General features: G+C 39.8%; 3 protein-coding genes across 5 annotated transcripts; 2 read left to right on the forward strand and 1 right to left on the reverse strand.

Annotated features, from left to right (window-relative positions):
• On the forward strand, positions 2,139-3,465 carry LOC8055605 (protein MIZU-KUSSEI 1). The gene is made up of 2 exons (XM_002464839.2): positions 2,139-2,154; positions 2,289-3,465. The coding sequence occupies exons 1-2, from the start codon at positions 2,139-2,141 to the stop codon at positions 3,314-3,316; spliced, it is 1,044 nt and encodes a 347-aa protein (XP_002464884.2). The 3' UTR covers positions 3,317-3,465.
• Positions 5,745-10,033, forward strand: LOC8055144 (probable ADP-ribosylation factor GTPase-activating protein AGD9). The gene is made up of 7 exons (XM_002464840.2): positions 5,745-6,091; positions 6,233-6,351; positions 7,141-7,570; positions 7,814-8,083; positions 8,919-9,041; positions 9,372-9,473; positions 9,576-10,033. The coding sequence occupies exons 1-7, from the start codon at positions 6,020-6,022 to the stop codon at positions 9,681-9,683; spliced, it is 1,224 nt and encodes a 407-aa protein (XP_002464885.1). The 5' UTR covers positions 5,745-6,019; the 3' UTR covers positions 9,684-10,033.
• Positions 14,297-24,327, reverse strand: LOC8055145 (ubiquitin carboxyl-terminal hydrolase 19). Of its 3 annotated transcripts, none has more exons than XM_021463965.1 (16): positions 23,976-24,327; positions 23,270-23,335; positions 23,026-23,091; positions 22,837-22,899; positions 22,690-22,749; positions 21,378-21,461; positions 21,199-21,282; positions 18,679-18,915; positions 17,836-17,895; positions 17,594-17,717; positions 17,401-17,511; positions 17,021-17,193; positions 16,625-16,936; positions 16,433-16,552; positions 15,593-16,343; positions 14,297-14,699 (listed from the first exon to the last, which is right to left on the reverse strand). In XM_021463965.1, exons 1-16 carry the CDS (start codon positions 24,177-24,179, stop codon positions 14,506-14,508), a joined length of 2,709 nt encoding a protein of 902 aa, XP_021319640.1. In that variant the 5' UTR covers positions 24,180-24,327; the 3' UTR covers positions 14,297-14,505. The 3 variants fall into 3 exon arrangements, with proteins under 3 accessions (XP_021319640.1, XP_021319645.1, XP_021319644.1); XM_021463970.1 differs by lacking the exon at positions 14,297-14,699 and adding an exon at positions 14,963-15,290; XM_021463969.1 differs by lacking the exon at positions 14,297-14,699 and adding an exon at positions 14,963-15,293.

Genomic DNA, 26,443 nt, shown 5'->3' on the forward strand with positions numbered 1-26,443 from the left:
GTGATCTTGGTTTTGAATGTCTATTCAAGAAGAAGGAAGTAATAGTGACCAAGGAGGATGACAATGAGATGGTATTCAAAGGCTTCCGACACAACAACTTATATGTAGTTGATTTCTCATCCGATAAAGTTGATGTCAAGACTTGCTTATTCACCAAGACCTCACTTGGGTGGTTGTGGCATAGAAGGTTAGCACATGTTGGAATGGGCACACTCAAGAAGTTGATGAAGAAAGAATTGATTAGAGGCTTGAAGGATGTGACCTTTGAAAAGGACAAGATTTGTAGTGCATGTCAAGCCGGCAAGCAAGTTGCAAACACCCATCCAACCAAGGCCTATCTCTTTACTTCAAGAGTGCTTGAGCTACTCCACATGGATTTATTTGGACCAACCACATTTGCTAGTCTTGGAGGCAACAAATATTGCTTGGTCATAGTTGATGATTACTCCTGGTACACTTGGACATTTTTCTTGCAAGACAAGGCCGAAGTTGCATCAATATTCAAGAAGCTTTTGAAGACTCACACATCGACCCATGTTGAATCGATTCGATTACTGCCACGTGATCGAACCCACAACACTAGCCAACCTATTGTTTAAAACAATGAAAAGGAGTCCCCAACTTGTAGATAACCACGCGGAGATGGCGGAAGCATCCTCTTTGGATACCACTCATTGTTGATGGCTATAGGAAGGTGCAAGCGTATGTCTTATGATAGATTGTCGCTTTAAAGTGTTCGGCTTACCGAACGCAAAGTGCTAAAAGATTTGGATCTTGTCGGGAATGACTATAAGCTTAAAGAGGACGTAATTCAAGACTATGCAAACTACTTGAAAGAACTGCTGCTACCTAGCCTTCTCAAATCACGCATGTGTGTTTAAAGGTCATGCCTTTTAGTATTGTTAGAAGAACTTCTTTGTCTCTTTGTTTAGCTTTGTTTTATTGCTGATGTGTAGTGGTGGAGCCTCATAGAGGCAATACTAGGCAGCAACACCCCCTTGATTTGCAATTTTTTTTGAACACCAAGTTCACGAGCCACTAATTTGCCCATTTGTAAGCTTGCAATAATGCTCACTGTAAAATACTAATTGCCAAGTTTAAACACCACAAGCTAACGACCTATGATTAAAACGGCACAAGCTAATTGCCCAGTTCAAAAGGCACAAGCGACTCGCCCCACTTCTTTTTACTTCACGTGCCGCCGCTGCTGATGTGGGTGTTGCTCCGCACCGGTTGTTGTCAGGCTTTTTTTTTGTTTCTAGCACTTCAATTTAGCCATCTTGTCAGTAGTTTTGTTGTGTCTGGTTCTGTATTGCCCAATTTGATCTAACTTCTTCTTTACCAATATAATAGGCAAATCTCTTGTTTGTTCATTGAAAAAAGCTTACCGGAGGTTGAATACCTACTCCCTCTGTTCTAAAATATAGTGCATTCGAGGAAGAAGATAATGTTTACTTAAATAAAAATAGATGATTATTTTGTATATAGAAAGTAATTCATGTACTTGCTATAAACAAGACTGAGTGTTCACACTTTAATCATACAGAATAGAATTAGATTTAAATAGACTGAGGAGGTACATACATCTATTGCACTCTTTTATTTTGTCTGAGAATGACTATGAAATATGCAACTAAAGATTTGACCCAAGAACATTTAGAATATAAGTGTTGGATAGTGTATGATTTACCATCTGCTTTCCAAATCATAAGCCATTTTTGGTTTTCTATATATATAACTTTTATTATGTATTAAGATATAGGTTATATTTAGAAGTACAGTAAAAGCAATATACCTAAAAAAGTCATATCAACTTATAATTTGGAACCGAGGGAACACTAAAAAACAGCAAATTTACTTCCATTTTAATTTTACTTAAGTAATCATCCTTCGTAAGGATAATAACCCCCTCAGCCTGAATTTATTGCCAGCCAACAGTTTTTTCTCTCATAATAAATCAACATCAACATCAGCAATTTTTATAGCCAGCCGAACAGAGCGTGATGCCGCGTTGGTTTGAATGACACCACCCGTGTTCGTACATGGCCAAGCCAAATTTAGAGAATTATTAGGATGTTTTTGCCTTATTGCCAAACATGGACCGATTTACCCGACACTCCTATCCTATGCACAGATCGATGAAGAACATCTATTGTAATTCCATCTTCTATTCTCACCTTCAATATACAGTACTGCCGTCTTCTGTTCGCCTCTGAAACTGAACGATAAACTAACACTACTGGTAAGGAAGGTAGACAGGCTGTGTGTGCTTTCCTTGTTTCATGCAGGGCCATTCTTTGTGCCCAACGCCGGTTGTTTCCGCGCGCCCTCCCCAAACCCGCACACCCATTTTCCCCACGCATGCCATCGCCGGCGCCGCGGCATTCCCTTCACCTGCCCCACCGGACCGCCGCGCTGCCACGGCAGCGCCGACGGCCTCATGACACACCCTGCCCGGCGACCCACGACCTCCACGGAGACCGTCGAGATCGCCTTCCTCGGCGCCACCTGCATCCCCCACCCGCAGTCGACTCCGGCCACCCCGCTGCCGGAGATCCCCTTCCTGCACGCGTCAACGCTGCCCCCGCCTCCTCCGCCGGCGCCGGTGCCGGTGCCGCTGAAGCAGAAGCACGGCAGCGGCAAGCATCGGTCGCGGCCGGGGCGCCTCATGCGGTCGGTGCGCGCGGCGTTCCGGTCGTTCCCGGTCATCCAGGCGCCGTCCTGCCGCGGCATGCCGTCGCTGAACCACCTCCCGGGGCTGCACGGCGCCGGCGGAGTCCGGAGCCACTTCCACGGCGCGACGCACGCCACGGGGACGCTGTACGGCCACCGGCGGGCGCGCATCACCATCGCGCTGCACGAGAGCCCCGGCGCCCCGCCGTGCGTGCTGCTGGACATGGGCGTGCCCACGGCCAAGTTCATCCAGGACGTGAGCGCGGCGGGGATGGTGCGCGTCACGCTCGAGTGCGAGAAGCAGCAGCAGCAGCAGCAGCAGCACGCGGCGGCGGGGTCGTCGGTGCGGCTGCTGGACGAGCCGGTCTGGACGGCCGAGGTGAACGGCGAGAGCGTCGGGTACGCGTCGCGGCGGGAGGCGACGGAGCGGGACGAGTGCGTCATGCGGCTGCTCCACTCCACGTCCATGGGCGCCGGCGTGTTGCCGGCCGATATGTCCCACCCGTTCGACGGCGAGCTCACCTACATGCGCGCGCATTTCGACCGCCTCGTTGGTTCCAAGGACTCCGAGACGTACTACATGCACAACCCCGAGGGCGGCGCCACCGGGCCGGAGCTCACAATCTTCTTCATTAGGACTTAGAGTCAAATTAAACCAGCAGTATGCCAATATATATTGGCAGGAACGTGTCTGTATATATCACTTGTTATCGTCATTGGATTAGCCCAGGTTTCTTTATCTTTATTTCTATACCTATCTATAAAGAGGGAAAATTTCAGTCTGCCCTAAAACATTTTTCGGTCATGTCCTATATCCGGTTCCGTCTAGAACAGCGCCTGGTACGTTGTGGAGGAGGAAAAAATGAATAAAACTTTTTCTAGAGTTCCCAATATAAAATCTCCTATATATTAGAGCATGTTAAAAATAAAAAAGTACAGGGGTTTAAGTACAAATCTGTGCGCAATCTATCCAACTTCATCCACAATTTGGGCCCGTAGGTAGACTGTTTGGAAGAGGAAAAAAGAATAGAAGTTTTCCTGCAAAATCTCATATAAAAATTAATAAATGTATAGTAATTCATAAAAAATCTAAAAATTACAAAAAAAAATCAGCTCCATATATTTAGATCCGTAAACAAAAAATATCATAAATTTTAATATATTTTTTTGTTGGAGATGCTTGTCTATGCTTTTTAAGTATAAAATTGAAATTGTAGTTATCTTGCTCTAATTATTATGAAAATTTTATGATAGCCTATTTGATGTGATGCTTGATTTGTGGTAAAAGTTTTAGCACAATTACTATATATCTCACTGATCTACTAATTTACCTAAATTTATGCTTGATGATACTTCCACTACTTTTGCATGATGTGTTGTTATTTCATATGAACACTTTATAAGTCCATGTGTTCATAATCTACGTACATTTAACTGATATATCATATTTCATATGAATCAACAAACTTCTCATGTTTTAATATAATACTAAGGTATATTAAGAGGTAATATTAAAGTAAGATAAGGTTTGACTAACTTCTATTTTATTATTAAATAAATATGTCTCTAAGCTACATATTGTTTTAAATATTAACTATCTAATATCATAGATGTCATGTTCCTACATATCTCACTGATTTACTAATTTACCTAAATTTATGCTTGATGATGCTTCCACTATTGCATGATGTGTTATTATTTCATATGAACACTTTATAAGTCCATGTGTTCATAATCTACGTACATTTAACTGATATATCATATTTCATAGAAATCCTAATCTAGATAAAAAAATAAAACTAGCAACAAACTTCTCATGTTTTAATATAATACTAAGGTATATTAAGAGGTAATATTAAAGTAAGATAAGGTTTGACTAACTTCTATTTTATTATTAAAATAAATATGTCTCTAAGCTACATATTATTTTAAATATTAACTATCTAATACCATAGATGTTATGGTTATCAATGAAATAACTTATGGACTTTAAATTTTATAAAAAAAGATAAATATAAATAGATATGTAATATTATATCATAACTTTCTATGGTTATTTAATGTTTTTCTCTCATTGCAATGCACAGTAAAAATCAATCTCAAGATTTACATAGACTTCGGCTTACCAATAAAAAGTGTATTGTTAGCTTCTTGTCTTTTCACGAACAATGCACAAATTGACAGAAACTTATATAATTTATATAAAATCAAATTTAGAAATTATAATTCAAAAGTTTATTAGACTCCTTTCAACCTGAGAGTATAAGGTGCCATTGCCCGTGAAATAAAAATCCTAAAAAGTCTAAGAGCATGTATATAAATTATATATGGACAGACTGCTTCAAAGTCAGTTTTAAAAGCTTAAAAATTGTCAAATTTAATACAAAGGATAAAACACAAATAAATATAACAACGTGCTCATTTTCTACAAACGTCTATTTGCTCCCGTAGCAACACACGGGCATATTTTGCTAGTATATAAAGAAAAGGAGTTATATAGCCGGAAAAAAGGTTCAACAAGACGAAGTGTGTGAAATGGATAGATTTCCTTGGTGCCCAATCTGGATTTCCACGGCCATTTGGATATTTTTCAAACAGGCCAATGGTGAAATAATAAATAAACCGTGTAAATAAGGTTTATGGCTGGATTGGAAACACTACCGTATCACTTTGTACAACTTTTTTTTTAAAAAAAAACAACTCGATGGCAATTAGTAATAGTTAGGTTCGGTTTGGTACAGCTCCATCTCACAAGTGAAATTATTTTTTGGGGTTTTAGCTCCATAAACAACTTTATCAATAGAGCTGCAGCCGTTTTGGTAAATCGTTTAACTAAATAACTTTACATATATAATTTTTTAAAATATGCTCTCACAAAACACCATGTAGCATGAGAAGACACTATTTTTTTACTTCTTTCTATCAAAAACTCCGTGGGAGCATATATTATGTAAAGATATGCGATGCCAAAGACAGTTTTTTTTTTCTTTTACAGCCCAACGAAAATGAGCCCGCAAATCCACGCGAAGCGGCCCAAAAAAAGGCTCGTGAAATAGGAAGTCCACTGCTCCACTAGCTTCCTTTTCCCATTGACGAGTAGAGGAGACGCACGCAAAGGCAAAGGCGGAGAACAGGACAGGGGCAGCACCGTCCACCTCGTCCATTTTTTCCTCTTCCTCCTCGCCTCCACCCCTTCCCTTCCATCTCCTTCCACCCGGCCACTCCTCTCCCTCTCTCTCTCCCGCGCCGATCGATTGGCCCACCCATCGATCGAGCACGGGGAAGAAGATTCCAGTCCGGAGAGGGTCCAATTCGATCGGGTTCGTTGCTGGTGTGGGTGGGCGCCATGGCGGCGACGGAGGCCTTGGCAGATAAGAACGCCGTCTTCCGCAAGCTCCGCGCCAAATCGGACAACAAGGTACTGTGGATTCGATTGGATTGTACGGGTGATCGATTCGATTGTGGATTCGGGATTGATCGCACTTTCTCTCGCTCTGTGTGATTGTCGTCTGTGTGTGTGTGTGCGAATTCCGGCTCTGATGGTGGTCCGCGCATGCAGATGTGCTTCGATTGCAACGCCAAGAACCCGACGTGGGCGTCCGTCACCTACGGCGTCTTCCTCTGCATCGACTGCTCAGCGGTGCACCGCAGCCTCGGCGTCCACGTCTCCTTTGTCAGGTCGCCTCGCCTCACCTGCTTCCCTACTCTTCTCACACCTGTCCACGTACGTGGACCTGTGGCGATGCCTCAATGCATAATAGTAAATACTATTTTGCTGCAGTGGGTCACTGATTGATCACGTGTAGTAGTGTACATATTAGTAATATTAATCTGCTGCGGTGGGTCACTGATTGATCAGTACAACTGCAGTATACAATAAAAATAAATACGATTATATAAATGAAAATTCTGGTTTTTGTTCTACCCTATGTGATTTTTGCTTCTCTCTCTCTTTTTCAGTTTTATCTGCTTATAAATTTTGTGTGTTCTGGTATGCCTGCCACACTTATGTGATATGTAGTACCAAAGTCTGTTGTGATATGGTATGGCATATACATGTTAGTACGCATCATGCTATGCATGAGGGAAACGTCCAAAGTTTTGCGTTACTTTCATGTTTATTCTTAATTTTGCATATTCACCAGAACAGTATGATACAAGGTACATTTGTAAAGTTCCTGTGTCATGATCCTGAGTGACATCAGTATCACGGACTCAACATTGTTGGCATCTGACTTTGAGTAGATATATTAAATATGAGTTATGGTCCAGGTTGACTTTCTCTGAATGTGATTCTTTGTCATATAGGTCTTACACCTTTGGCACATGACATGCTTTTCCCTTTTGGTCCTGACCAGTAACATCTTATCCTTTGGGAAGTTTAACATAGTTCACTAACATTTTTACTTTATGCTCTTGCACATCGAATGACTGAATCAATACTGAAAAAACTGCTACAATATGCAGGTCAACAAATTTGGATTCGTGGACTCCAGAACAGTTGAGAATGATGGTCTATGGAGGAAACAACCGTGCACAGGCTTTCTTTAAGCAGCATGGTTGGACCGATGGTGGAAAGATTGAAGCAAAGTATACTTCAAGAGCAGCTGACTTGTACCGGCAGTTGCTTGCTAAAGAGGTTGCTAAAAGCTCCACAGAAGATGGCAACAATAGTTGGCCGTCTTCCCCAGTTGCAGTTTCCCAGGGTCCAAATCAAGCTCCTGCATTTCCAGATCTCAAGCTGACAGAGGTGTCAAAAGAAAATGTAAGTGAAAAGAAAGAGCCTGAGATTGTTCGTTCGCCTAGAGCTCCAACCCATTCTTTCAAGAAGCCGATTGGTGCTAAAAAGCCTGGAAATAAGACTGGTGGACTTGGTGCGCGGAAGCTTACATCAAAGGTATGCCTTATTCATTGTAAACTTCATTGACTTTGAGAACGCACTGCCATTTGGTCCTGTTTCTCTTCATATAGTTGTCATTTGTCAAGTAATGATATCTGTTCTGTTTTGTACTGTGGCAAATGGAAGTTAGCTTTATAACTCTCTAATTTTATTGCTTCCCAGTAATCTCAGAAAACACATTTTTTGTTTTATTATCTGTTTAAATAAAGTGGAGTTTCCTGCCCATCTTCTGCATTGTAGCCAAATGAAAGCCTCTATGAGCAGAAGCCCGAAGAACCAGCTCCCATCCTGCCATCGGTGACTGAGAGTACTGCAACTAGGAGCAAACCCCATACTTCTCGATTTGAATATGTAGAAAATGCACCTGCCGCTCCTAAGACTGGTAGCAGCTCAGAAGACAACCACATGAGTGGACATGTTGCACCCCCAAAGTCGTCGAACTTCTTTGCTGAATTTGGGATGGACAGTGGATATCACAAAAAATCTACATCCAGCTCATCCAAAGTGCAGGTAATTGTTTTATTCAGACATATTGTAACTCATGAATATGTGAACTCCATTGATCAAGTATGTAAAGTCAGAACTACAAAGAGGAACATTTAATTCCACCATTCCACCTTAATTTATACTACTGAGGGGAAGTGTGCATTCTCACTATTAGGTCATCAAAATATGTGGCTATATGCTATGAATAATTAGTTTGTTACTTTTTTTTTCCCAAAAACACTGATGTGTCCATGTTGAACCCTTATGAGTGAGTAACACAAGAATTTGAACTGTTATATTCATGCTTGGGTGGTAAAAAAAAGTCCCTTCATATCTGCGTATAGATTGGGTGTACGCATTTGAAGATGAATAAAATGTTCTGAATTCTCTCTGATTGAGATGTTAATTTCTCATGATGTATATATAACTTTGACTCCCGCATAGTTATCTGGCAGCCAGTGGATTGGTGATCCTATCCCATTGATGCTGCTCTAGCTCAAGAAATCTCCAAACTGTTGGTTACTTTATGTTAATTAGGGAATGGTTGTTGTGCACAAAAGAAATTTTGATAGAAAATTTGTTACCAATGCATTTTAACTTGTAGGTAGCCCAAAAATATTTCATCTCGTTCTAACCATGACAAGTCTGCGTTTTCACTGATACCATGCTGCTTTTGCATAGTTAATATATGCATAACAGATCATGTGTCTGTTCCTTTTTTTAGAAGAGACTCTGTTGCATAGTACTTTACATGTTATAGTAAAAATGTTGTGATCTTATTTAAATTTTTGTTTTTTGACCCCCAATTTCCAAGTGACTTCCAAGTTTGTGTGAATTAATTGGTTTCAATGTTATTCAGATTGAGGAAAGCAGTGAAGCAAGACAGAAATTCTCGAATGCAAAATCAATTTCATCCTCTCAGTTTTTTGGTGATCAAGCCAGTTTTGAAAAGGACGCTCAAGTCTCTCTCCAAAAGTTTTCAGTAAGGCCTTGTTTAGTTCCAAAATATTTTGCAAAACGGACACTGTAGCTCTTTCGTTTGTATTTGATAAATATTGTCCAATCATAGACTAACTAGGCTCAAAAGATTTGTCTCGTCAATTCCGACCAAACTGTGCAATTAGTTTTTATTTTTGTCTATATTTAGTACTTCATGCATGTGTCTAAAGATTCGATGTGACGGGGAATCTGAAAAATTTTGCAATTGGGAACTAAACAAGGCCTAAGTACTACTTCGTCGCTATTTCATAGTAACCGTAATAATTGGTACTGTGTTGAATCTTACACTCCTCCTGACTTCAACTCGTTGCAGGGTTCTTCTGCCATATCAAGTGCTGATCTATTTGGCCATCCAGCAAACAATCCTAGAGTGGATCTCAGTGCTTCAGATTTGATCAACAGAATTTCATTCCAGGTAACAGTTGGGTTGCTGAGAGAAAAGTCATGGCTGAAGTACTGTTAGTTGATTCCTTGGCATACTTGTGTTAACCCCATTGCTGTGTTTGTCTCTTGGCAGGCCACTCAGGATCTGTCTTCTCTCAAGAACATGGCAGGGGAAACGGGGAAAAAGTTGACATCGATGGCATCCAACATCATCACTGATCTTCAGGACCGCATCCTCTGAGATTAACTTACAGTAAAGTAACCTTTACATTGCTTCAGTGGCTGGCTTCTCCCGGCAACCCGGGTGACAAACTGGCCTGGCCTGCAGATCTTTGTAGGAGTTCGTAGGCGTCTGAGAACTTCCTGGCAGATCTGTCTAGGAGTTCGGAAGCATCTGAAAACCTGAAGTGTAAGTTAGAGGGATAGAGGGGGAAAGAAGAAAACTTATGGCGAATGCTGTACTTGGCTAAGTCATGTATGCATCTGGAGCTGTAACGGGAATGTCTTTTTGAAGTTGGTTTTATTTCGGTTCGAGATATATACTTTTGCTTTAAATGATAATTATATGAGTAGTACATACATGTTTTCCAATTATCTGTGTTTGTAATTTCATCCTTGGTCGGCTTTAAGAGCAACTCCAAGGGCTTTGCAAACAAACTTTGCATTGTCCTATTTGTAAAAAAGAGTAGAAAATACCCTTCCAATGGTTTTGCAAATAAGGTTTGCAATTTGATTAACTTTGCAAATAGAGGTTGGGGCTTTGCATATATGCAAACCTTTCTACCACTTTGCATCTACAATTTTGGCCTTCCACGTCGGACTCCGTCCCCTCGGCCCCCCCTACCTCGCACGATTTCTCTACGCCCGTCCGCCCTTCCTGCCGCAAGCGCCCGCCCTCCCTGCCGCGCGCGCCCGCCCTCCAGCTGCCGCGCGTGCCCGCCGTCCCTCCTGCCGTGCGCGCCCGCCCTCCCTACCACGCGCACGGTACGGAGACTCGCGCGCGTCCACGAACGACGACGTACGCGGCCACGGCGCGGGAACGGAGGTGGACCTTTTCTCGCGGGGACCTTCCCTCGGAGGAGGACGGAGGTGGACGGAGCCGAACTGACACGAACGATGACGGCGACGAACGACGAACGAGGCCTAGGCTGGACGGCGACTGGCGCGAAGACCTGGGCTGGGCGGCAACTGGCGGCGACCTGGCCTGGGCGGCGACTGGCACGCACAACGTACGTCAAAATGGTGCCACACTTTGGGTTTGTCAAGTCTAAATGCAAAGTCCCTTGGAGTTAGACTATTTTTAGACTTTGCAAATGAGTTTGGGACTTTGCAAACAACACCAAATGCAAAAGTCATTTGCATAGTTCCTTGGAGATGCTCTAAGCCTAAGCCAGAGTGCAAAGCTGTTTGCCTAGAATTGTTTTTTTGCCGTTGGTTTTATCTCCGTTTATACGTGCAAGTGCGACACGAACATATTTATGGTTGCGAATTGTTATAGGCGACGTTTTATTGATTAGAAAAAACTTTGAAAATATTGGATTGTATCAAAGTATTAAGAACTACTTTTTTTAAGTGTGATAGGAAATCAAGCGTGATTACATAGTACAAATCTATATTTTAAATCCCTACTAGTGTTCTCCCTCAGGCAGACCTTGCATATTTTAACAGAAACATGTAGTCAGTTAGCAGACTATAAGGCCAGTCTCAATAGCAGATATATCTCAGTTTCCAAGATCCATGTGTTAGAAACGGTATAAAAAATGAGTCTATATCTATAAAACTTATTTTATTCTATAAAACTTTATCATCTCTCTCTTCATTTACTCTATATCATGTTAACTTATTTAATGTCTTGAAACTTTAATAAAACTCATGAAACTCATATTGGGACTGGCCTGAAAGTAGTCGTGTGTCGTGCCTGCATCCTGCATACCTAATATTTTGAGTTATGCTTGAACCAATTTTTAATGCAACTAGTGTGGAAATATATACCTGCACCCTGATATGTACATGTAAATTGCACTTTTGGAGTTACTTGTATTTAGAAGAGGCACATAAACGATTTGTTTTTTTAATTACATAGTATAACGCAGATGCTCACTGTGCACATAGACTCATCAGAATAAAATGCACGTACGCATATAAATCATATCCATATGAGCACCTTTAAAGACAGTTTCGGTAATCCCCATGAAGTCACGATTTGATAATGTGTGTCATTCACCGGTATGCAAAATCCATCTAACACTCATGAACAGCTCACACCTACAAGCATTTTCCTCTGCTGTGAAAGTAGGGATGCAAGTGGGCAAGCCTACGAACCCATAAAATTAAGCTTATATGTGGGCTCACAGGCTAGTCCACTTATATCCCTATGTAAAAGTATGTCTAAGTGATGCTATACTTTAAGTAGATTAACTTACCCTAGATCTCTCCAAGAACGCCTTTAGGTCATCAGTACATTTGGGTCACCACCATAAATGGTAATTGATGCTATAATTAGATAAATGATTAATTTTGGGTTAGCATGAATAGGTTGAAACGATAAGCAATGGTCGTACTAGTATTAACTCCGTCCAAAAATATAAGGAATTCAAAGTTCAAATTTTTTACTAAAATATAAGGTATTCTAGATCCTCAACCCTCTTTCTCCTCTATCTTGATAGAAAATACTGAGATTCCTTTTAAACTTGGCATCACCGAAAATAACTTACCGGTAACTAAGTGAAGGATCATAACGCATAAGAGAGGGATTGAATTAGGCAACTTAGAAACTACATGGCAACTAAAAAATACTCATCAAAACCTATAAAAGATACTCCCTCTATACCTGAATTTATTGACGTTTAGGACATGATTGTGCTTACCAAGAAGTAATTAATTAGAGGTTGGTTTTTCATCTCTTCTCCTAATAAATATAGTTGTGGGTGCATTTCTTCTAAGAAGCAATCAAAGGCTCAAGTGGCTAGCTCAGGACAGTGAGGGGTTGAGTCATGAGTTCTAGATTCAAGTGTCTCGATGTGGCCTCTTTTTTGTTGCTGCATGGCTTTGCATTGCCTGGCTAGGAGCTGAACGGGTGGGTTGCCCAAGGGTAAATGCGTTAACAATACACCATGAGAGACTAGAACGTTAACCTTTGTGAAAATGGGCCTAGAGCCCAGAACGTCAACAAATTTGGGTACGGAGGGAGGGGTTGACTGAACGGGTGGGTTGCCCAAGGATAAATGCGTCAACAAACACCATGAGGGAGTAGAACGTCAACCTTTGTAAAAATGGGCCTAGAGCCCAGAGCGTCAACAAATTTGGGTACGGAGGGAGGGGTTGAGTCATGAGGTTCAGGTTCAAGTCCCGATGTGGTCTCTTTTTTTTGTTGTTGCATGGCTTTGCATTGCCTGGCTAGGAGCTGAACGGGTGGGTTGCCCAGGGGTAAATACGTCAACAATACACAATGAGTAGAATGTCAATCTTTGCGAAAATGGGCCTAGAGCCCACAACGTCAACAAATTTGGGTACGGAGGGAGTATCTATCTAGATGTCTGCTATAGTTTTTCCAAGTGTTTATTACTATCTCTACCGTAAGAGAGTTTTGCACCCTAGATTCTAATCTTGTCAACTAACCTAGCAAGCTAGACTAGGAAGCAAAATCACACAACCAAAAGAATGCAAGTAACGTGAAAGCTTAACTAAGAGAATGCAAACTCTTGTTAACTGTTTTTCTGAGGTATTGGGGAGCTCTTCACTTTCCTTTAGTCCTTATTAAAGCCCCTCATTAAGATCAAGCTCTCGGTCAGATAACTCCTTGGATAGCCTTGGAGTTTCCCCACGTGCAAGTTGATGTCTAGACCTCTCCCAAACCACTTCCAGCAGTCTTGATTATCAAGCTTTCATCAGCTCAAACGCCTAGGTTTCATTCCACACCACAAATGCGGTGGATATGATTTCACAAGATTATAAGCCCTAGTATACATTAGTGGTGCTTGCAAGCATGGAATGTACTCCCTTTATCCCAAATTATAAGTTATTTTAAGAATTTTAGAGAGTCAAAGTATTTTAAATTTGACCAAATTTATAAGATAAAATAATAACTATTATAATACCAACTAAGTATAATTAGATTATTCCTTAATTATATTTTCATAGTATACTAACTTTATGTTACAAATCTTAGTATTTCTTTCTATAATTTTGGTTAAACTTAAAAATGCTTTAACTCTCCAAGATTCTTGGAAGACTTATAATTTGGAATGCAGGGAATAATAAGTTTAGAAAACTACTCTCTCAATTCCAAATTATAAGACATTCCAAGAATTTTGGAAAGTCAAAACATCTTAAGTTTGATTAAAATTATAAAAAAAATATAAAGATTTATAACATCAAATAGGTATACTATAAAAATATAATTAATGAAGAATCTAATGATACTTAGTTGGTATCATAAATATTATTATATTATCATATAAATTTGGTCAAATTTAACATCCTTTAACTCTTCAAGATTTTTAGAATGTATTATAATTTGGGATAGAGAGAGTAGTAGGCAAGTATTACGAGAGGGAGTGTGAAGTTTTTAAGATATACACAACTTACGCCATGGTAGCGAAGGACTAGACGACACAGGCCTCCATTGGTGCCCAAAATACAAGTTCTGTATCTGAGTCGGCATGTTACCACGGTCCCTATTGGTTCTATATGGTGTGTTCTGTTTGGAGAATCACTCCATTCTAGATAAAGAGGTCTATTGTAAATTAATTCCTCAATTTGGTGAAATGGCTCTATTTCTCATACTAGTCCTAGTTAATTTGGTAGATTGGCTCCATTCCTCATATTAGTATTAGCTCGTGATGAATGGGATAATAATGCATCAACCTAGTCTATTCCATAAATCAAACAAAAAAAACAAGAAATAACAAATAAGTAGGTGATGGACTAACTCATTCCTTCAGCCAGACACACATGTTATCCTATCGTACAAGCCCTGCCGTTTCTTCTACCTATATACGCCGTGGTTGCTGGTTAGTCGCCAACTCACCATATGTCGTCACCTTGCCTCGTCTTCGATTTCCCTACTGTACCTGCCACTTCCACCAACAGAGAGCGAACTGCCTTGCTACGGTGCGGTGCTTCGTCTTCTGGCGCTTCCTTAATGCCTTTGACTCGCCACCATCAGCAGACTTCCGCTTCTTACTCTCAACACCAGCGGCAGACTTCCGCTTCTTAATCTGGCCCCCTCCTCTTCCTCTGCCTTCTTCCCCACCACCTGTGTGAAGCAAAGGTTCATGAATAACATTTGCCAAGCAAGTGGAAGAAAAAAGGTACACCCCACCACCTGCCCGAAGCAAAGGTTCATGAATAGCATTTGTCAAGCAAGTGGAAAAAAAAAGGTATACGTGTTTCAGGAGAAAAATAATGTCTTTGTGTATACAAAAAAAAAGGTGCATCTGTTATTAAACTTGGAAGGCACGAAAAAGAGAATATAAAATACACAGGCATGAAGCATGTCAAGCCTTGGTGCATGGCAAATTGATAGCAACAATGCTGCATATGGTGCTTTCTTTCTATTGTGTTTTTAGAACATCCACGGCACAAGGTTTCAAGAGTGAGCAACAGCAGGGTACAAATATATAGAGTTGCGCTCAAAAAATAGTGAGTGGGTGCATTACAAAAAAACACTGGGGTATGTCCATGCTCCTAGTCTATGGACGATTGGACTAGAGCTGTTTGCATGCCCTTCCTAGTGCCTTTATTGTCGTTTCTCAACATTTGTGGAACATGGACTCTACTCTTTCGTTCTCTTTGCCTGAAGTGCACATCCCCATAGATGGTGCTCCACAACAACCCCCGATTTCATCTACTAGAAAAAGCAAGATAAGAAGAGTTAAGTCTACTAACACAACTTATCTCTACAAAGTTTAGAAAACTACTCTCTCAATTCCAAATCATAAAACGTTTTGGCTTTTAAGTACAAATTTTTGCTATGCACTTAGCTCTACACTATGTCTAGATGCATAGTAAAAGCAATGTATCTAGAAAAGATAAAAAGTTTTGTAATTTGGAATGGAGGAGTAGCAATCAAATCTAGCACTGAGCACACTTCGTATTAGAATAACTACCAATTGATTTCCATTAACATAGGAATGAGGTCATCCTTACCTTGCAAGGAGAGATTCCTGTGACAACAGTTGTCTTTGCGTTTGTGTGGAAGTTGGAGTAAGTGGCAATAGTTCTCATTCTTTCGAGGAGAGCCTCCCTGTGTAACTGCATGATCAACTTCTAAAGAGTCACAGTTATCTTTGCATTTATGTGAAAGTTGGAGCAAGTGGCAATTATTCTCATTCTTTCGAGGAGAGCCACCATGTGTAACAGCATGATCAACTTCTAAAGATCCACATGTGCTTGGCTTCATTTCCTTCCTGTTCAGTGACCCCCTTGGGCTGACATCCTTCATCTTACCTGACGGCTCCCAACACCCATCGGCATGGCCATTCTTGTCTGATCCAATAAGACAGCTAGGTCCTTGTGTTCCTGTTGATGTTTCACCCAGCCTGAAACCTTCTTCCAGTTCATCTGATGCATCCGACAAGGTATTGCCATTTCCATTCCTTTGTAACTGTTCAGATAGGTCTGGCAAAGTAGGTCCATTTCCTTGCCCATGAGAAGATGTCGCCTCCTCTTCTTTGTCGATGAGAGTAGGTCCATTTCTTTGCCCATGACAAGATGTCGCCTCCTCTTCTTTGTTGACGAGAGCAACTTTGCCTTGTTCTTCCAAGCTTACTGAACCATCCAGTGGACACTTGTCTTCTTTCTCAAGTAAGGTAGAGAACCACGGGGATGAACCTTGCTTCACATAGAAAAGAAGATATGCTGCATTTTCCAAAGCGCTATCCACGGAACATTGGTAGACCTGCACAACTGAATGGTTATAACCATGCAACTGAACGATAGCTTAGAGAACAAAATAATATTTTACTGACAGGAGGTAAATTCTCTTGCCTTGTCATCGTTAAATTTGTACCAATCAGCTTCAGATGACCGGATATAACAAACATAGTGACCACTGCCATATGCACCGAGGTGTTCTACAACTCCATACAAATCATACTTCTGCAGTGTCTGCAACACAGCTGGACGTGAGCCAAATAATGGTTGGGGACTAAAATAAAATTATAAGAAACTGCAGCTCACATCATCCGAAGAACTCATGAAGGAGTTTATATCCAGCTCCAACGGATACTTGACCTTGTCCCAAATCTTAGACTCAGAATTAGTGAATCGCTTGAGATGGATTACAAGCACTTCAGGCGCCTGCTCTATCTTGAAGTGTTTTTCCATGCTCACACGAGATTTGCATCCATCACACATGAAGTCTTTGATTAACTCAGTATTTGTAAAGGATTGCAAAGCATCCATTAGAGTCTCCACCATGTTCAAATCCAAGCTTAGATCAAGAAAAGGCTCAGATTTATCTGAGCAACGGTCGCACTCTGGACATCGCAACTAAGTAAAAGTAGGGAAAAGTATATAAATATATAATCATTAAATAACAAAGCATTTGAGATCGTCAGGATCAACAGAACACACCTGGCTTTTCAAGCACCCTCTGAATATTTCTTTTACCACACTACCTTCTTTAGTCGTAGAGGATTCTTCAGAGGACCTGGGAGCAATGGAGTCCTCATCCAATTTATCAAGCAAACAGCGGAGGAACTCCTGCGCATCTTGTTGTACTCCACTCTTAAAATCTGACGAAATTGCTGCCAATCACACGTGAAGAAATATATTCAGCTCAAACAATCATCACCCCATTAAAGTGCAATTGAATCATGTGTTTCAACTTTCAAGTAGTTCCAAAAGTCTCAAATTTCCACAAGACTAAACAACTAGTACAAGGAAAAATACTGCAAAGGAAAGGGTAAAGAGGTTGGTTGGAGCGGCTAAAAAGGTTGGTTCGAAAAGCGTACATTTCAGGCGATTAATGAAAATCTCAGGGTAGAAAGAACTTCCAGAGAGCCTGATAGATTCATTGACATGCTGTTTTAGGGAGCAGTAACAACAGAATCCAATTGAAGCACCTAAAGATATCAAATCACATAACACGTAAGAATGGAGATAAGATGCTCAACAATCTCGTGATGATTGAACTAGAATCCTTACGAGGGCATGGATCTGGATGATCAGTTTTCCGAAGCTTCAATACAAGAGGAACTGTGTGAACCATACATTGGAGTATGCAATTAAGAAAACATGTCCACAAATGAGGATTGGATAGCCCAGCACCCTGTGCAAAAACACAATTCAGTTCATAACTTACCTTGATTTCAAGTGGAATAGAACTGCAGTGAGTGGCTGCATTACAAAAAATTCAGCCATAAAACAGCAGCACAAGTCTAGCTTACCACAGTGTAGCTTTCCTTCTCACAGTCTGGTTCTGGAGAGGGCCAAGACCAACAACTCCTCTAGGACATAACAAAAATGGAAGATGTCAACAACAGATATATAACATGATTACATGAAAAGAAACTACTAGGATCATAGGATGTCAAAGGATCAAAAATAAATAATGAAATTTGCAATGCTCAGTATCAGGACAGAAAAAATCTACTCCCTCCATCTCAAATTGTAAGTCTTTCCAAGAATCTTGGAGAGTCAAACTATCCTAAGTTTGACCAAATTTTTATGATAAAATAATTATTATTATGATACCAACTAAGTATCATTAGATTCTTCCTTAATTATATTTTTATAGTATACTCACATTATGTTACAAATCTTAGTATTTCTTTCTATAATTTTGGTCAAACTTGAAAATGCTTTGACTCTCCAAGATTCTTGGAATGACTTATAATTTAGAATGAAGGGAGTATAATGTATGAAAGTGCAACACAAGCCCAGCTTACTGAATTGTATCTTTCATTTCTCTGGTCAGGTTCAGGAGAGGGCCAACGACTCCAATGATCATCAGTATTTTTTTTGAAACAACAATGATCATCAGTATGGAGAGAAGTCTATGGAAAAATCTCAGAAGGAAGAGATGAAGATGTGTAAATCAAACAATCCAAATAGGAAAGAATGACTAGGATATCAAAATACCAAAACTATAAACAATAAAATTTGCAGTGTCTAATCTGAAATAGGAAGACTGCAAATATGCATGAAGAAGGTTTAAATGAAAAATCAAAACTACAATTTATTCTGATATGCACAGAATAGTTAAAATAGTAGATGGCTTACAAACTCACCATGGGATTCCATAGGTTTCGAAAGCCATACATAAACGGATAGCCATCATTCCAGTGGTTTCTTCTGTCACTAAAACTACATGAATATCCACAATTTCTTCTCTCTCTTCCATGCATAAATCGAAACGGGTCATACTTGTACAGACTATGTATTGGAATGTCGTAATGATGTTCACCATCACTATGATCACTATGGTCACTAGAGTTAGGGGAATCGTCTGAAAGATCACCATTGTCCTGTAAAGAAATGGAACAGAATATAACACCATAAAAATGATATTTGTTTGTCCATGCAAGTGTGTCTATGTCACTCTCCTAGAAAAGTGAAGAACAAGTATGCACTACAGAGCAAATATGATCATTGCAATTTGCAAGAAAAAGATCCTTTCAGTGGATGGTTCTTCCATATGTAAAATGAAATGATGAGGCTGACATGACCCCCTTTTGTAAAGTCATTAGCCATTTTGGGATAGCTAACAATAGTAATCACATGCAGTTTTTTTAATGACTACACGGGAGCAAATAACAGGGTCGACATGATGGAAGTACAGTTGGTAAGGAAATTAAACAAATAGCAAAATCCTGATTTGGTAATTAAAATACCATCGGTAACACCCAACATCACACTTTTAAACAAAAAAAAACATAAGTGAAGGTACCAAAGGTAGTGCATCAAATCAGACCATGAAAGCACCTAGTAAGGGCGGAGCCAGGATTTGGATATGGGGGTGGGGGGGGGGGGAGGAGAGGGGAAGGGCATTCAAACCGACAACAATCATGCATGATGAAATACGCACATGGCAAGAGGATAGGTAATGACCAGATAAACTTTTATGATACAATACAAGAAAAAGCTGAAAACTAAAAAAGAACACTAAATATTAAAGAGAACAGGAAATTAATTAGCCCTAACCTTCACCCGACAATCTAATTCTTAGTCCAGAAAAAGAATCATGGTAATAACAGGAACAAAGGAGATAAGATAAAAGAAAGACTAGATCCTAAATAATATACTCCTTCAGTGCCAAATTATAAGACATTTTGGCTTTCTAAGTGCATGGGTATCTTCATTTTTTTTGGAGAAGCAATGGGGCTCAAGACAAACTTATAAAAGAGCAATGTGTTGCCCATCAGATGTGGACCCCACAAAAATCCCTTCTGTTTGGTTGGTAGCTCACAACCGATGTTGGACAGTGGATCGCCTTGCAGGGCGCCCTCATCCTGAGCACTGTCCTTTGTATGACCAGGCGGAAACTATTGATCACCTCTTAGGCCGGTGTGCCTTTGCAATAGAGTTTTGGTTCTGTTTCTTTTCTCGGATTGGACTCCAAACCTTTCCCAACAACCCACAGAAACATCCTTCCATTTTTGGTGGGAGAAAGTGAGCAATGCTGCTAGTGACATGTTAAGGAAAGGAACCAACTCTCATAATCCTGACTTCCTGAGAGCATGGACCTTATGGACAGACCACAACAAATGTGTTTTTGATGGCGCAGACGTAAGTGTTGCAGGCGCACTTGCTGTAGCTGAATATGAAAGAAGGTCAAGGTCTTTGGCGGGGGCTTGAGGATTATCCTTCTTGGATGCCCTTGCTCCGGGTGGTTAGCACCCTGTCTACTTTGGTCGTGATCTTTATGTCATGGGCGCATTAATTTCCTAGCATCAGCAGCAGCAGCCTGAGTGTGTGTAGAGTTGTGTGTGGTTTTGTGTGTGTTGTGTTGTATGGGTTCTTATCCTATTTTATTATCTTATTAATTTAATGATGCGCAGCTCTCCTGCGTTTTCAAGAAAAAAAATATAGTAAAAGTTATGTATCCAGAAATCCAAAAGGTCTTATAATTTGACATGGAGGAAGTAGATGACACTGGAGATCAATTTAGAGAGAGCAAACAAGCAAAGCACTAATTACAATTAACTAGCTAATTAGAGGGTGTACTGTGGGAACAAACTATATTTTTAGTAGGCAATAATAAAAAAACAAAAGTGATGGAGAAAATCATAGAAAGACCTAAGTATTAATTAATATAAGATGCTATTAGAGAGATTAATATGGAGGAAGCAGGGGCAGAGCTTAGTGACCAAGCTGGGCCATGGGCACTCTTGCTCACTCTATTGTCTAAACAGTGATTTTGTACTGTTCATTAGTGTTTAATATTCAATTATATAGACTGGCCCCCCTACTCCTATGGTCAACCTTCGCCACTGGGAGGAAGGATAAGGAATCAATTCAGAAATAGCATCATTAATTAGCTAATTATACTACTCCCTGCATCCCAAAGTATAAGACATTTTGGCTTTTCTAGGTACCCCTTCCCTCCACTGCAGGGTTGTGACCAATGCATTGCTCATTTGCATGAAAGATATTTAGGCAGCACACGTAAAATACTGAACTGAAACATATCAAGGTAACATTACTAGCACAGCCCAACTGAGAACCAAAAATATAGGAGTAAATGTGATTCGATTGGAAGGAGACACTATCATATTTTGAGAAACGACTCTTGTTGAAATAATTGTCACCTTAGGTTTTTGCTGTTCGTCTGAAGGACATGGTGATGGAGGTGGTATTTGTTTGTCACTTTCCTTGCTGTTATCAGAAATGGCCTAGGTAATGGGGTCAAAGAAAACAAAATAACACGAGTCAGAAGTAGATGGTTGCAGTCGTGATAGAAGGGATAATATATGATAGTCTGTCGTACCATGGCTGGCTGCTCCTCTTCTAGTAAATGCCCCAAAGCCTGAACGGTCACCTCAGGCAGCTTCTTCTGAAAGTAAAGCTTCTTCTGAAAGTAAATAATGAAAATGGTGACAAAATTAGAATTAACCTGGGGAACAAGAACTTGTATATACCAAGAAATAAGCTTGAGAAAAGTTATTGTATGACAGGATTCACTATCACTAGAAGGCAGCACCACTAACAATGGTCATGGTCAGTTTCATTTTCCTTGATATCACTGACCTATTAAGAAACTAATAATCAAGCAAAATACTACAGAAATAGGTATGGAATTCAAAATTCCCAATTCGTGGCCCACCAAAAAAGAACATTTCCTCATATAAATGCTCATCGTCCATAGCACAATCAATTTTATTTTACACATCAAAAGGAATGGCAATAAAAAAATCATCATTTCCAATTCAAAGATACAATAATCCTTTCAACTATCACAAACAAACATAGGAAGGAATGGCAACAGCTGGTCGGACCTCTACATAAAGAAACTAAACTTTAATACAACAACATTCAAACAAAAAAGTAGGATTAAATTTATACATTTCACCATTATATTGACTATATCATCAACTAGGGATTTCTCACCATATAGATATACTCCCTCCATCCCAATGCAATTCTAGCATAATACTGAGCAATTTTGAGTTTGGCCAAGTTTATACAAAAATATATTGATATTTATTATTACCAATTAGGTGTTACTCCCTCTGTTCCAAATTATAAGGCGTTTTGGCTTTTCTAGATACATTGCATTTGCTATACACATATGTATACACTGTCTAGATACATCGTAAAAGCAACATATCTAGAAAAGCCAAAATGTGTCATAATTTGGAACAGATTTAGTATTAGATTTGTCATGGAAAATATTTTCATACTATAACTATATTGTGCCATAAATATCAGTATTCTTTTTTTACAAATTTAGTCAAACTTTAGATAATTTTTTTGAAGGAAAAATCTTTAGATAATTAGACTAAAGATAGAAGTAGAATTGCATCCTTTTTAGGACAGAGGTAGTTAGTACAAAGAGAAGATAGTAACTTCTATAGAATATAAGGCTTTCATAATGACATTGGACTTCAAGAGTATATAACCATATAAATCAAAGGGCGGTATAGAAGATAGGATTCCTAATCAATAGAAGAGGAAATAGATGGAACTTCCAAGTTTTCCCCACCATCTATGTCTAGCAGCTAAAAAATACGATTTTGACCAAGTCTAAAAAATAAGCAAGTAAAGATGTCGCTGAAATATGCACATAGAAATAGCTATACCTCTGGAAGAGATTCTCTGTCCTGCTCACATTCATTCTTCTCTGTGATGATATAGCCCATCTAAACGACAAAATTGGAGAAATTCGTTCATAACTAGACCATCGGTCACCTATATTGTAGAGTTAGAAACCATTAAGGACTATTTACCATGTCATAGGGCTTCTGATTATCAGCAAGAGAAGATAGCAGAACCTCAATGCTTTCAACAGCCTACAAAAAGTAAAGGACTATTTCAATCAACCAATCAATCAAACTCATCCATGATCTAACAGAATGAGGAACAAGAGGAGGTGTAATTGATCAATTACATCCAAACATTGGGTAATTGAGTCATACCTCATGGAATTCACCTTGCAAACACTCTTCCTCTGAGTCCTCTCCACCACCCATCACAGACTGACTCTACAATGAACGGCAAGGTGAGATCGAAGAACTGGACGGCAATACATGGTGAAGCAATAACAGGACAACCTGCATAGTTGTCTGAATAGTTTTCTGTGCAGTGCAAAATCGTTGGCTCTAACAAGTTGTCACGTTGGGATGCTAGGATCGAGGCAAACCACCATATTCAAGATTTTACCTCATGGAATTCACCTTGCAAACACTCTTCCTCTGAGTCCTCTCCACCACCCATCACAGACTGACTCTACAATGAACGGTAAGGTGAGATCGAATAACTGGACGGCAATACATGGTGAAGCAATAACAGGACAGCCTGCATAATTGTCTGAATAGTTTTCTGCGCAGTGCAAAATCGTTGGCTCTAACAAGTTGTCACGTTCGGATGCTAGGATCGAGGGAAAACACCATATTCAAGATTTTTGAACAAATTATGACACAGAACACTTTATTAGAGGGTTAGAAGACCTGAACAAAACTTCTTTTTTTTCTGTGACTAGACCTGAACAAAACTTGGTTGTGGCATATCCAGGGGAAACTGAAATAGTATACAAACAATAAAAGCAATTGAAACGGGACTCGCTTATTGACACACTTGGAATAATTGCGGCAAGGCAATGCGAATCTCTAAACAATTTCAAAAACTAGCCAGGTTTGTCTCCTTGCTAGAACACAGCCAACCCTCGATCAAATGCCAGTGATGAACCCAATGGGAAAGGTGCAGGGCAATTAATAGAACCGAACTTGCAACGGTGAAGCTAGGCGCTCGCAAAACTCACGGCGAAAGAGCCCAAAACCCCAGCGATCGCACAAAGCAATTTCGCATAAACACTTGATCCGAGGGCACTCCTCACGGAGTTAGAGGAGAGAGGTTCAGGAGTCGCTACCATTTGCTCGGGCGGTGGAGGAAGCAGAGCGACCGACATAGCCGCGACGGCGGCCTCCATGGCGTCAGCGGCTACAGGCGGCAGGGTGACGACGGTCACTGCCGCCGGCATCGGCGGAGGCACTGCGGCGTCCGGCAAAACCAGCGGCGGCGCGACCGGCATATACGCGGCGCCGACGGTCTCGGCGGCATCCGCGTCCGCCATCGACGGACTAAGGGGTTTTGGGCGCGAGGCTTTAGACGAAGGGGAGAAGATTGCCGTGGTGGATCATGCAGCCCAGCTACAACTCCGTCGCGACCGCGTCGCGGGATTCCGCCGCGCACTGGGAGGTGGACTAGCGGCGGAGGAGGAGGAGAGCGAGGAGGCGAGGCGGCGGAGCAGGGCGTCCTGGCTTATATACACTGGACGCGGTGTGGTATGAGCCCCAGCCCGACGCGGCGGCAGCCGGAGGCTGGATGGGTTGGGTCGGGTACTCTTCTCCTTCTTTTCCAAGTCGTCGGTCGGTCAGGGGCGCGTCTCGCGGTCGCGCCGCACCGCTGGTTGGCTACTTGGCTTTGGGTTGGGTTGTGCCACTTGTGCGTTGCGTTGCGTTGCGTTGCATGCAAAGGGTTCACATGCCGTCGCAACAGCACGATCCGCGCAGACGCACCTGCTGCCTGCCTGGCTCATACCGATGTTCTCACATGTCAGGCGGAGCAGCGTCCGTGGATACGCGATAGGTGCACGGATTTATCTATAATAAACAATAAACATGCCACTAGAGTTTTTGCCTGGTACGTACAATATTCTTTTTCTTTGTCTGGTATTAAAGTGTGTATCGTTCTCTTTCAAATTATTGGTTGTTTTGGTTTTTCTTGGGCCTTGAACCCAAAAATTTTTAAGATTTCTGTCACATGGAATCTTTAGACACATGCATGGAGCATTGAATATAGATAAAAACAAAAAGCAATTACACAGTTTGCCTGTAATTTACGAAATGAATCATTTAAGTCTAGTTGGTCTATAATTGGACAATATTTGCCACATACAAACGAAAATGTTACAATGTTCATTTCTAAAAAAAAAGGAACTAAACAAGGTCTTGGTACATAGCTTTTGCTATTTATCTAATATATACGATATATCTAAATATAAAATAAAAATTGTTCATCTAGAAATACATGTAAGAGCATCTTCGGGAGTTTGGTATAATTCACTTGCTAAATTAATCAATTTAGCAAGTTAACAAAAGAAATAGCAACCTTTATTAAAATAGAGTTTTGTTTTACCAAACTCTGGAGATGCTCCAAAGGAGATATTGTTTCTACTTCTAGATTCTCATGGGTAGTCGGTTTACGCATGATACATGATTGAAGGTGTTTTTTTTCCCTCCAAATTACTACACTAGACTCTGTTGTATAGATGAATCCATTAGTGCTCCGCTAAGCTGTTATATCTCTCTCTTTTTTGCACTACCATATATCTCTTTGTGAAACTAAACAAGAGTCATGAGTTCTAATTTCTTCTCCGTTCCTATAGATTTTTACTAATTGTTTTACCAGTATAACGAGAAGCGAGAGAAGTGTCTTGCTCACCTCTCATGGGAAAGTAGCCTTGCCAACGAGAGAGTGATTCTAACTCGTTCGAATTGGGCCTTGTTTAGTTTTCAAAATATTTTTTGCAAAATTTTTTATATTCTCCATCACATTGAATCTTGCGGCATATGCATGAAACATTAAATATAGACAAAAATAAAACTAATTGCACAGTTTATCTGTAATTTGTGAGACGAATTTTTTGTATCTAGTTAATCTATGATTGAACAATATTTGTTAAATACAAACGAAAGTGCTACAATGTTTATTTTGTAAAACAATTTGAAACTAAACAAGGCCTTGGCGAAGAAAAACCTTAATAATATAATATAATATAATATAATATAATATAGTATAATATAGTATAATATAGTATAATATAGTATAATATAATATAATATAATATAATATAATATAATATAATATAATATAATATAATATAATATAATATAATATAATATAATATAATATAATATAATATAATATAATATAATATAATATAATATAATATAATATAATATAATATAATATAATATAATATAATATAATATAATATAATATAATATAATATAATATAATATAATATAATATAATATAATATAATATAATATAATATAATATAATATAATATAATATAATATAATATAATATAATATAATATAATATAATATAATATAATATAATATAATATAATATAATATAAGCATGAAAACCAACCAAAAAAACCCTTTTCATTTTCCTAGTCTGGCAAAGGAATAAGGAAGAGATTAAGGAACTCAAACACACCGAAAGTATGTTCCTTGGTCCATGCTACCACCATTTTTTTTTTGCTTGATCTTGATTGCTTAGACCGGTCTACGGTAGTGTTACTACTACACGTCTCAAATGCTCCAT

The sequence above is a fragment of the Sorghum bicolor genome, chromosome 1 (genome assembly GCF_000003195.3).
Source record: "Sorghum bicolor cultivar BTx623 chromosome 1, Sorghum_bicolor_NCBIv3, whole genome shotgun sequence".
NCBI lineage: Eukaryota > Viridiplantae > Streptophyta > Magnoliopsida > Poales > Poaceae > Sorghum > Sorghum bicolor.